This window comes from Ascaphus truei, chromosome 3 (genome assembly GCF_040206685.1).
Source record: "Ascaphus truei isolate aAscTru1 chromosome 3, aAscTru1.hap1, whole genome shotgun sequence".
Lineage (NCBI taxonomy): Eukaryota > Metazoa > Chordata > Amphibia > Anura > Ascaphidae > Ascaphus > Ascaphus truei.
Genome location: NC_134485.1, coordinates 9,720,057 through 9,733,091, shown reverse-complemented (window position 1 = coordinate 9,733,091; position 13,035 = coordinate 9,720,057). Strand labels below are relative to the sequence as shown.

Sequence of the window (13,035 nt, the reverse complement as noted above, 5' to 3'; positions counted from 1 at the left end):
CATCAGGCGTAGGGATATCATATAGACAAAGAAAACCTGCAGTTACATCTAAATCTTTATGCATCAGGCGTAGGGATATCATATAGACAAAGAAAACCTGCAGTTACATCTAAATCTTTATGCGTCAGGCGTAGGGATATCATATAGACAAAGAAAACCTGCAGTTGAATCTGAAACTTTTGATATCAGGCATAGAAATATCATAGACGGCAGGAAACTAGTAGTTAGATCTGAAACTTTTGACATAGGAATATCAGACAGAGAACCCTGCAGTCAAATCTGAAACCTTTGATATCAGGCGTAGGGATATCATAAGTTGCAGAGAAACAAACTTTAGGGGAACTTGCAGGTAAACCTGAAACCTTAGAACCAATCATATGAAAAACTATAGATGCAAGAAAATCAAAGCATGTAGCAACAAAATAATGGGAGCACTTTTGTCTTTTGAAATGAAGACCCTGTGAACAGCAGTAAATCAAGGTAACCGTCTTAAATAGAAATGTGAGTCTGAAAATCTGCAGTGGCCCACCCACAATGCAGAGACAATTCTTGTCCAGGTAATGAAAGTCTGAAAATGGCAAAAACAGGTACTGCAGGGAGGGTCTTTTTTTTTTGTAAAAGGGAATTCTTCTCAGGGAGAAAGTGGCACAAAAAACCCTGCAGAAACCTTTGCAAAAATAAACATCTCAAAGAAAGCTGCAATAGTCGGTAGCAACAGTTCTAGTCTCAGAAAAAATGTTTTTTTCGTTATGAACGCAATAATTCTTGCAGAACACTTAGCAGCAACAAAAAAAAAACCTTTCAAAATCCCAACATGGATTTCCAAAAAAGAAACGAAAGTACTTATCTTCAACCATGCGGATGTGGTCTGCTGCAGCAGGCAGGAAAGGGTGCAGGCAGAAGAAGAATCTGTTCCAGCGAGATCCAGAAGTGGCCTTTGCTTTCTGTCACGGGAGACTCCTGTGGCGGGTAGGATCTCGGTGGCCGGAACAGCACGAGCGTAGTAGGGGTCACAAGCAGAGGTCCGAGGCAGGTGGCAGGCAGCGAAGTCAAGTACAAGCAGGGGTCCGAGGCAGGCGGCAGGCAGCGAAGTTAGGTACAAGCAGAGGTCGGCAACGAGGAGACTGGAACAGGACAGGCGGGGCAGGACAGGGACTAAGAACAGGGAGCAGGGACTGAGACCGGGGAGCAGGAATAACCAGGGACAAGCCAGATTACTAGCAAGGACCTTTACTGTGAGCAGACTACAATACAGGTACAGGAAACAGGTCAGGATCAAAGACAGGCATGAGCATACTGTAGGAGTCTGACTAGCAAGCAAAAGCAAAAGCAACAGACAGGAAGCAAGCTATAAAGGACAGAGACAGGAGCAACAAGAAGACAGACAGACAGAGGAACCAAGAGCCAACAGAAGACAGCAGCACACCCAGTGGACAAGGAAGCTATGGCTAGGCAGGAGGTCTAGGCAATCCTGACAGTAGTAGTCCGTATCATTGGATACTCCCGCCACTGCAACCACACGCCTTGGTGACACGCGGCGCGCTTAGGCCCAGTCGATTACGTCTTGCTTTGATGGCACGGACATGATGGTGTTCAATTTTAACAAATTTTTAAGGAATAGGGCACCCCAGGTAGAATCTCAGCAGCGCCTCCAAATGTAACGGGTATTCCCCCACCCAATAGCATATAGTATGTGTGTGCGGGGAACTTAATGTTACCAGGTGTGGTGCTTTACCTGTTAGGCTCACAGGAGGCCTAAACCTCCGCCACGGGGAGCCTGGGGCACGTACAAATAATAGGAGTAACCTCGTACTCGGTGCAGCACCTCCACCTGCGATGGCTCCCATCGGAGGGGGGAGTGGTTCGTCGCAGGACAATATATATATCACACACACAGCATGTAAAACAACCAATAACTTTACTGTAGCAACCATACTTATGCATATATATATATATATATATCAACAGGTGTCCCTCTCTAGAGGAGACACTAACTACTGCGTCTCGCAGGACGCTACCCCCTTTCACCGGGTGATCCCACCCCGTGTCCAGTAACCCCCACACAATATGTCCCTTCACATGAGATTGATATGTGTGACTGCGCAGCCACTAGTCCCGTGTAAATATAATAGAGTTTAGTTGGTGCACTTGGTGATGGTTACCTGCCGAGCACTCCAGTGCCCGGGCCTACCAAGGAGCTTCACAAAGGATCTGATGACCGCTGACCACAGGAACTACCATCCGGGGCGATCCCACCCGGATGGCTGCTGCAGCGACAGCGAAGGTCTGAGCCCAGACCTCTGGATGGACGCGCAGCGTCCGCTGTGTCCCTAACTGACTCTGGATAATAATAAGGGGCAGGGTCCCTAACCTGGGGCCTGTCCCTGAACAACACAACACTACTGGTGACTCAGGGCTATCTGGGGCCTAGGGGGCTGTTGGCCTAGTGCAGGGAGTCACTGACTCCTGCACCCTACCTCCTTCCCCTAGCTGCTCCAGTCACCAACTGCCTAACGTGCTCAAAGCCCGTGAAATGTATCTATTCTCCTCTGCAGGGAGATGCTGTAGCCCTATTGGCTCCCTGGGGTCACGTGGGGCGGCGGAGGCTCATGGGACATGTAGTCCCCTCCAAGAGCCCTCTTCCTATTGGTCCGGGTTGCCGCGCTAATCACTGCGCATGCGCGACCTGTCTGTGGGCCTCCCGGCGCTTCTGGCTCCTGCGCATGCGCAACGCAACTTGCAATGGCGGCACCCTACACCGCGAGCCGCCGGGACCTTCGCCCTAGCAACGGCCCGCGCGTCCCCGGCAACCAGCCGCATCCCTAGGAGAGGCGCGCATTGCTCGCGCATGCCCCCGCACCTCCCAAAGAGCGGCTGCTGTGAGTAACCGGAGGGGGGGGGGGGGGTTGCGCACTGAAAGGAGGACCTGGCTACACTGCTAACATAAATAAGAAATATATTTCAGTGTATGTCTGAAGCTCCTCAGTGATGGAGAAATGGTTAACCATTATGGGCAAAATGAAAAACGCATGGTGGTCTTTTTCTTATAGCAAAGAATAAAATGAGGAAATAATACTAACTTTATTTCACAATGCTTTTCTCACAATAGGACTCAAAGCACAACACAATTACAGTAATGTGCGTGGTATGCAGCACATAGGATTGTTACAGACACAGTCCCTGCCTAAGATTAGCTAATAATCTATGTTTTTGGTGCTTGGGGAACAGGGAGATAAAGTGATATATCCAAGGTCACAAGGAGCTAACACTGGGAGTTGAACCAGGTTCCCCTGATTCAAACTCAGTGTCATTGATTACAAAATCAGTGCCTTTACTCACTGAGCCACTCTTAACTCGGTTTTTCAACAATTATGCAAATATATTGATAGATATTATGATGGAAGAAGGAGATACTAATACATAATTGTAGTCATAGTTATGCCATATATCAAAGGAAAGAACCTATTTATAGAAGATCATAATTACATTTTCTCTGTAATAGTTCTGTACTTGCTTGTTTCCTTGTAGCATGAAAACAAATAACCTTATCCATTATAGTTTATATTACTGAGCAATTGTTGATAGCTCAGCTCTCCAATATTCAGCAGAGCATTACATTTGGATAATACATACTCATCATAAAAGATTGCTATGGTACTATAGTTACTGTATCTGATTGTTCTGTCTTTTAAGCCCGAGAGAGAGAGAGAACCCAGTTGTAATCTCGTGCAGAATAACACAATTGAATACAGTAAACATGTATCTATGAGCATGTATATTTTGTATGTAAACAAAAGAATAAAATGATCATGTATATTTTGTATGTATCATGAATACAAACAGAATGCAAGTAAAGAAACAGCAGCTTTGCCATTAAAGTGGTGCGTAGATTTGCATTGTAAACATGTATCTCAGCATGAATACCAGGCACAGGTCTAGTCCTGCGCTGGTACTGGCCAAGTACAGATGTGCTGCAGCTGGAACTACTTTTTAGTGATACTTCTTTGTAAGAAGAGTTTCCAGAGGATCGTGTGTCACTGCAAAACTGGCACAAATTACATCATTTTCATCTAGCGCAGTGTTTTTCAACAGGGGTTCCTAGGAATCCTTGGGTTCCTCGGGCATCCCTAAAGGGTTCCCTGCAATCTTCAGATCATTTGTAAATTGTACCAAAAACAGAAAAAATGACAATGCATTGATCTCAGATACACGATTAGAGAGGGTTGGGGTTCCTTACAATGCATCTGGTCTCAGACGCGCTATTAGAGAGGGTTGGGGTTTTGCAGAATTTCACAATATAATTATAGGTTTCCTTAACCAAAAAAAGTTTGAAAACCATTGATATAGCGTCTGTGTGTCGCACTATAAAGGGGCCAACATGGCGTGCTTGCAATTGTCGTTAGAGGTAGGTACGAGTTACATGATATTTTTGTTGTAATACAGTCCCCCCTTTCTCTGCTAAAATGCTGTTTCCTCTGAAATCGTCCTAAAAGATAATTATAAAATATAAATGTTAAAAGATGACACTTACATCTGCTCATCTTTCCTGTCTCCTGATCTGAGGTCTCACAGGTCGTGTTACCTAAAATATCAAAATCTGTTTAAAGAAAACGTACATTTCCATTCTAGACTCATATTTTGTGTTTACCCTCTGACCCCACAGTATGTGTGTGTGTGTGTGTGTGTGAAAAAGGCGACAAAAAACCTCCACCGTTAGTGTGTGTGTGTAGATATATATATATATATATAAACAAATAGTCGATGCCGTTCTGTGACTAACGAAATGCTTTTATTTGTGTGATCTTTCGAGATACACTGATCTCTTCTTTGGGCGATGTTACAATTTATTAATCAATTGTAACATCGCCGGAAGAAGAGATCATTGTATCTCGAAAGCTCACAAAAAAAGCATTGTGTTAGCCACAGAATGGCATAGACTATTCGTTTTTGATTATTAAGCTTGGCTAACACGGTACAAATACCTCTACACACACACACACAGTTATCTATATCTCTCAAAAATATATCAGCGCTAATCATGCACAATAATTGAAATATAAATAAGTGTTAAAGTATGTGAGTGAATATAGTATAAAATAAATATTAGATCATGTAATGATGAGGAGGAATAATTGGCTGGTAGGGTGCAGCTCTAATAAGGATGTGCCTATCCAGTAGGAATAAAAAAAATGGGAAAGAAGCGCAATCCAATATAGCAAAATAAATACAGCTATGCAATTTATTAAAACAAGAAAACCTGGTCACTGGACATAAATGAACAAAGACAATACAGTGAAAATATAAAATAACAACACACAGGTAAATAAAAATGAAACCTTTATGGGGGAATATAACCAAAAACAGTCCAGTAGATAAACTGCGGAGAAGTGAAGGAAAAAAGTGCAAGATGGAAAGTCTCTTGTTCCTTTTCACATGAGCCAAGATATTAAGTAAAGCTGGTAGGTGAGGAAAAACTGGAGCCGTAAAGGAAGGATGTTAGTAACTGAAACAATAATATTATGTATTCAATAGTAGCCAAGAGGTATCCTCCGTGATTTGTACTGAAGTGGAAGACAAGCACTAGCAAGGGCTGGGTTAAGAGGGACGATCTCACTGGGATGTGTAGGCACAGTGAACCTCAAGGGTCCACGCGTCCTTCCGTCAGCTACACCACGCCAAATCGCTGCTCGGTGACCATGTAATGCTGATAACACTGGCGTCAGTCTCCTACTATATTCCCCACCTGCCACAAACTTGTAGTTGAAAAGATGCAACACTCTCTAAAGCGCAGGTTTCCAATTTCAATGGGAGAAGTTCTCAATCTTGGCCACAAGTGTATCAGATTTAAAAAAAACTTCCAGTTGATACGAACGGCAGACATTCAAAGAGTCTTCACTCCTCACTCCTCCAAAGACAATCACTGAACACAGTGACGTAAACCAACGCGTTTCGGTAGCTGTTGCGCCGACTTAATCAAGGGTGTTCACTCTTGTGTTGGGGTTCACCCAACTGGAATTTTTTTTATCTATTACACTTGTGGCTAAGATTGAGAACTTCTCCCATTGAAATTGGATTGCGCTTTTTCATATATATATATATATGTCTGTGAGTGGGTTTACTGGCTTTGCATCTCCCAAGCCCTTGCTTAAAAGCTGTGTCTAAAGCAGCATGCATTGGCTTAGGGTTGTTCATGTAATGTGAGCTTGAGATTAAAGGTGGCACTGTGTGCTGATTTGCATGTCATTTCCCAGAATCCCTTGCTGCAGTGGAAGTGCTGGGTGATAATGGTGAAAGACAGGGTTGCAGACCTGTCTAAGACATGCAAATGAATATACAGGAATATTTACAGTTGCTTTATGCTTTACTGTGGAGGGTTTTTGTCACTTTTTTTACCCACCATAACCTTAATAAGTGTGGTGATTACCGACTCTTATCTCATTTGAGCAAATGCCAGCAACCAACCTCACACTGATGATACCCATCAAGGTTGAAACATGTCTGTGAGTGGGTTTACTGGCTTTGCATCTCCCAAGCCCTTGCTTAAAAGCTGTGTCTAAAGCAGCATGCATTGGCTAAGGGTTGCTCATGTAATGTGAGCTTGAGATAAAAGGTGGCACTGTGTGCTCATTTGCATGTCATTTCCCACAATCCCTTGCTGCAGTGGAAGTGCTGTGTGCTGGGTGATAATGGTGAAAGACAGGGTTGCAGACCTGTCTAAGACATGCATGCATACAGGAATATTTACAGTTGCTTTATGCTTTACTGTGGAGTGTTTTTGTCACTTTTTTTACCCACCATAACCTTAATAAATATATATATATTCAAAAATGAATAGACAATACCGTTCTGTGGCTAATGAAATGCTACACTGATCTCTTCCGGCGATGTTACTGTGTGTGTGTGTGTGTGTGTGTGTGTGTGTGTGTGTGTGTGTGTGTGTGTGTGTGTGTGTGTGTGTGTGTGTGTGTGTGTGTGTGTGTGTGTGTGTGTATATAAATATACTGTAGCTATAGCCATCTGCCTAAAATACTTGTTACAACACAAGATTTAACAAAGATGTGAATGAACAAATGTAACTTTTCTGGCTTGTTGCGTAAAACCCAATGTTCTGCACACACTGCTTCCCTGCCCATTACTGACAGGCGATGTTCTCAATTAAACGCTTATATAATATACAAACTTTATCTACACACCACAACTTTTCTCGGAGGCCGCTGTGTTGTTCGATGTTGTGTTACGTTTTCCTTGTCCAATATTATCTGCATCTGGCAATATAGTTGTGTTAGCGACAATAGAAAAGCAACAATTTCAATGAGTGTAACAACATTTTTTGTTAATACATTTTTGTGATATTATAAAGGAGAATTAACTATTTTTTTTTAAGGAAGAAGAGTGTTTTCTCTATATATGCATGACAATATTTCACAATCACATAAATGAAGGCACAGCTGCACGGATTAGCCATACAGTATATGTGAGGCTGTTCCTGAGATGATATGGCTGTGTGAGTTACTGGAGAACATTGAATAAAACTTGCTCAAAGTTCCTCGTGGCTTTGGCCGGTGCTAACAGCAGTGTCCTTCACACTAATGATGGGTTTTGCCCAGTCCCTCTGGAGTAGAAGTACCTAGTCTGATTAATAGTGTGATATTCCCATCTCGTGCAACTCTATACATTTCCGGGCACATACATTGTATAGATAGGGAGGTTCACTAGTTCACAATGCAAACTTGGCGAACTGTGAAGTTCGTTTGGAAGCGCAAATAGAAATTCAGAGCGATGTTTCCAATCCGAGCAAGATTTTGCCTAATTCATAACATTTTGTTTATTTTTTAGTTCTTGCCATAATTTCTTTACAAAGTCAAAACCAGCTGAGGTCTTTGAAAAACAAAGCGACAAAATTTTAAAACCAAAACACCTGTTCTTCATAAACTATCGCTCTACAAACCATCTGTACCTGTTATGTTATCCAGAAGATTTATTAATTTTTTCAGGAACAGCGATTCCAAATAACTGTCTGAAATACAAAATAAACAAGTGCTACCCACGTTATTATTTAACATTTACATTGCGAGTACCTCTTTACGTTTGGCGGATGGGTAAGAGTGGGCAAATAATTACATTTCAAGAGATTCGACCATGACTGCCAGCAAAGTATTTATAATAATTATACATTTAGGACAGTATTTTACAGATTTTTGTTAAATTGCTTGAATGATATTACTTCTTTCAACTTGTCGCTTACATTTAGAAACCCAAAATATAAATAGGTGATAATAAAATGAGATACTGTAGTTGTTGAAGCACATACTACATGGTTACTGCAAAACCAATACTGTATATGTCTCAACTTGTGAAAAATTTTATTTGATTTATTTCTATATTAATGAATTTTATTGCTCAAGCTTCAGCAATATTCTATCTAGCTCAAAAGCAAATATCCCCCATATATACCAAATGGTGTCAATATTAGCCATTTTAGTAGTCATCTCAAAATAGTTAATATCAGAAAACTTAAAACAAAGATTCTGTAAATATGATGAAATAACTGTGTCTAATATTCTATGTGTAGCCATGCATGTTAAATGGTCTGCAGTTGTCTCCCCTGCTGGCAGTAAACCTGGTAAGTTACAGGGATGCCAGCAGTAATCATGGAGGTTTGCCCTAACACCCTGGTGAGGTGCCATATGTATGGGTGGGAGTGGCTACATGTTCTGAGTCCACAGTTAGTGACATCAGAGCTGTGACAGTTCCTGAAGTATATAAGGCACAGCACTGCCCAAAGTTAGTTGCTGCTGAGGGTTGCTGAACAGTTGGAGTGCGTGGGACGGAAGGATCCACTAGTGCAGTAACTAGTGGTCCATTTCTTCATCAGACGTTATAAGAGCCACACTGTGTCCAGGGACCTGGCACAGGGGTGATCTCCCTACGGGGAGAGAGGATCCCACTCCATTGGGAGGGCGTCCCTATCAAAGGGACAGCAAATCAATATGTGCGGCTGAGACAGCTGGCTGTGAAGGGCAGCTTGCCCATACAAGATCAATAAAGATGCCCATGTTCAAAGAGACCCCCACTGTGTGAGTGTGAAGTTACTCTCCTGTGGACGGCATCATTGAGAAGGAGTTCTTCATCAGGACCATCTCCCTGCGGACGCATAGACTCATGAGGTGGAGGCGCTGCACGTGATATAGGTAGGACTCGCACACACTACCTCACCTGCCTGTCTGGACTGACAATCCCCGAATACCATCATGCGGGAGACTCAGGAGTCCTGTTGCCTACAGGTGTACCACCAGACAAGACCATGTAATGGGGGCTGGTTAGACCACACGGGCCAATATGAGATTGGGTGGGTCAGACCAGAGGGAATACCCATTACAGTTGGAGGCGCTGCTGAGATACCTGTCAACAGGACAGGCTTTTGCTAGGCACACTGGGAAACAGGGAGTGTGTCTGCTGCCACTTTGTGCTGCGTGAGAAGGAGCCAGGGGTAGTCAGGGGAGCTGCTGGAGCTGCGGGCCGCACAGACGCCCTGGGGTTCTCCAAGGAGTTAGTAGGGCTGGAGCCGGGCTATAGCTGTTCTAGTCCCTTGAGGTAGTGCTAGTGATAGGACGCCTAAAGGGATAAACTGGTAACTTAGGGCAGGAATCCTGGAGAGGGTCTGCGCTAGACTAGCCGACAGAAGGTAGACGCCCATAGTACTGCAAGGAAGAGCCAGAGTACTCTAGTCCATTCCAGTCCACTTACCGAAGGGAGCACGGACTGGGAGGAAGGAGATACAGCAGACACAGAGAGAGTGAGCCTAGCCCGAGGTAGTGCAAACACGAGTCAGATCTACATTAGGTACATAAGGTTGTGTACAAGGCATTTTTATTGTATCGGTGTGGCAGCTGCCCTTCAGAGAGGAGCTCCATGTACAATAACCCAATATATAGTGGCCGAATGGCGACCGCAAGAATGGAGGATCCGCGCGGTGCGGAAGGTCCAATATGGCGGACGGAGGCCGAAGGTGAGAGCGCACCTGGCATGTGTGCGGGAGAAGAGCAGGCTACAGAGGACACTTTTGTGAGCCTGCTGGAAGAACAAGCTACAGAAGAGACTTTTGTGAGCCTGTTGTGGAGTGGTGCGAAAGCTGTGATTGCACCGTGTTGGTCCTGACTGGGACCTTGGGGTAGTAACCCTGAGGACAGTGAAGGGGACATTGTCGTGAGTTATGAGGAACATAATGGACTGGATTGTCATTCGACGTACAAACAGTTAAAAGCTACCTCATTCGATAACCAGAGTGACATTTCCAAACAAGATGGCGGTTCCCACTTCCCTGGGAGACCGCGTGGGCCAGTTGCAGAAAATATTGCAAATTCTCAACTTGCAGAGAGTTGGCCAGGAGTGGCGCCAACGGGAAAACTCCACCCTGATTGGGGGTATGGCGCGAAAGCTGGAGCCGCGCCCACATGGACTATGACTAACTCAGCCCCTGTGCTGGGTCATGAGACTAAATTAAGGAACCTCCCTCCAATTTCCACCAGGGGGAGTGGTTTCCGGTTGTGGCGAATGTGGATGGAGTTAGCTGGGGAAGGGGATGGCAAACCAGCCCCTGCACTTCAGTTGCGAGGAGCCAGCGAGCTGAATAGACCACTAGTGAGAGTGCCTCCTCTAGTGACTATGGCCTGCAAATCCGAAAAAGGGTCACCGATATCTACCCATCCCTACTCGGCTCCAGGAGGCTTCCTGATACTACGAGTAGCGGGTATAGAGACAGTGGCATGCCTGTGCCTGCAGTGTCGACTGCCGGGCGGTGCTGTGAGCTCTAAGGCGCGATGCGCACAATGTGGCCTGCAATACCTGTGGCCAATGCCGACATTTGTGCCGGTTCAGGCAGTGGAGACCGCGGGAGATATTGCCATGCTGGCTGCGGAACTCCCCGGTGCGCTCTGGCGGGAGTCTACTGATCCCGGAGAAAGGGGATCGGGCCCGACCATCAAAACTGAGCGAGACGAGAAAACAGACCACCGACGCGGTGATAAAAGGGGGGCTCACCGTTGAACACCGAGCGGAATGCCTCAGCCTAACGCGAAGTTGGAGTCCTCGGACGAGGAAACAGCCCGTCCTACTGCATTGACGGCCCGACCACCGGTGAGCCACAGCAGCAGTACGATTAAACAAGTGCCACTCACCTGTGTCGGAAGTGATCGGAGCAGAGTGTTGCCCCTGCAGCGGCAGCCCGAGAGGCGAAGTCCCACGGCCGTGGTGACCAGCGGTTCTGATGGCGGCAGATCCACCCCAACGCCACGGAATGGTAAGCAAAGTCCCTGCTATTACCAGGTTCCGAGGGTGGCAACAGCGGAGGAGGGACGTGTAAGGCCCAAGCGGTGCCACAGCGGAAGAAGGCGTTGCTGGATGTCGTGGTGGAGGAAGAGGTCTCGCTTGGGGACCCAACCCAAGATGGTGGCGAGACACGTGCGTGTCAGGACGTCGTTTCCGGTGGGCAGAGCGGAACTGATTGGGAGATGATGGCGCCTCTTCGTTCGAGCAGTGTCAGCCGATCGCCGAAGTTGAAGAGGAGCGGGCGATCGATGCGGAAGCTGAGGAGCAGTGAGACCGGAGAAGCGGAAAGCCCATGCGGTGGCACCGGACCAGGTAGCGGTGAAGAGCGGGTCGAAGCCCCGCGGATACCCACTGTCCGGCCCTATGCCCAAACCCCAACCCTAGTTAGACCCAAGGCCCTAGTTAAAGCCCCAGCCACCTTTTCTTTCGGCTCCTCATCCAGTTTAGGAATGTCAGGGGGTTCCCGGGTCACTTCCGATGAACGGACTGAAGGGGGCTTGGACTGTGGTACATCCGATGATGGTTCGGTGGGCGGGAGGTATTTGCGACAAGTGTCCGTGTCTAGTGACGGCCTGAGTGTCGTAAGTGTCACCCTAGAGAGTAGGCCCAAGAGGGTAGGATCTCAGTCCCGGTCTACCGGGACATCTGGAGTATCCTCCTGGGGGGAGCTAGAAGAGGGGGAGTCAGTGGGGTCCGCTCCAGAGGAGGTTAAGGAGACTCGGTGGTGGGCCCCCTTATTTGAGGGATATGAAGCCTGGCTAGATAGGACCCGGTTCATCTTGGAGCGAGATGGGGTGGTAGACTATTGGTGGGCCAAGGGAGAATTTACCGAGGAGGATCAGTTGAAAGCCATGCAGGACCGGTGGTACAATATTAGTCAAGGGCTAATAGAGCCATTGGGGCCCAGTAAACTTGAGGATCCTGTGGAACCGGACGAACCCCTGTCATGGGTGTTGCCAGGGAGAGCAGGCAATACTAAGCTGATAAGGGCCAGTCGAGCAGAAAGGGCCATTGTAGCTAAGTACAAAAACTCACATGAGCTAGAGTACCCCTATGTCCCCGAACCCCTCATGCAGGAGATAGAGGATCACAGGTATAGGTGGCTCAGAGAAGACATAGAGTTGTACATGATCAATAAAAGGGGTACAATTACTGGGCGCAGAGCAGAAGAGAGAATCTCTCAGCTAATGCGAGTATGGAGCATCGGGCGCAGCATATACATGCACAAGGCTGTATATAGACCCGAGAGTGGCTTGCCCCGGGAATATAGCATCACTGTGACCAACATGGCAGGTAGGGAGGTGAAGAAACCAGACCCTCGCCACTATTATTAGGTAGACAGAATAGTGAGGTCTGTTTCTAACCTTGAGCGCCCTCTGCTGGTCAGTGAGCGCTACACTATTGATAATTATGAAAACATAGTACATGGTAGACAGACAGAGCCCCTATATATAGCACTCTGATCCAGTGTGAAATGGTGAGATTCTTAAAATAACTTTATTAAATGACAATGTCGTTAAAATATTGGGGTTTAAAACAATGATTAAATAATACCAAGTGATTCTTACTCTATGGATAAGTGTGTCCAATTGAGTGTGCAGTGGTATATATAAATGTCCAGTGTTAGGATAAATCACTGGCCCTAGCAATCCTCTATAGAGTGGGTTAGCTAGGGTTCTTGATGGAAGTAACGGCAGTTTGAGCCAC

At 46.0% G+C, this 13,035-nt stretch overlaps 1 protein-coding gene across 1 annotated transcript in view; it reads right to left on the bottom strand.

Moving 5' to 3' along the window:
- Positions 1-13,035, bottom strand: part of LOC142490866 (uncharacterized) — a 165,535-nt gene that overhangs the window by 16,749 nt on the left and 135,751 nt on the right. The window contains exons 29-31 of the mRNA XM_075593284.1: positions 7,958-8,017; positions 7,194-7,265; positions 4,532-4,582 (exon numbers count right to left, since the gene is read on the bottom strand). Coding sequence (XP_075449399.1) covers positions 4,532-4,582; positions 7,194-7,265; positions 7,958-8,017 — 183 coding nt within the window. The remainder of the gene's footprint in view (positions 1-4,531; positions 4,583-7,193; positions 7,266-7,957; positions 8,018-13,035) is intronic.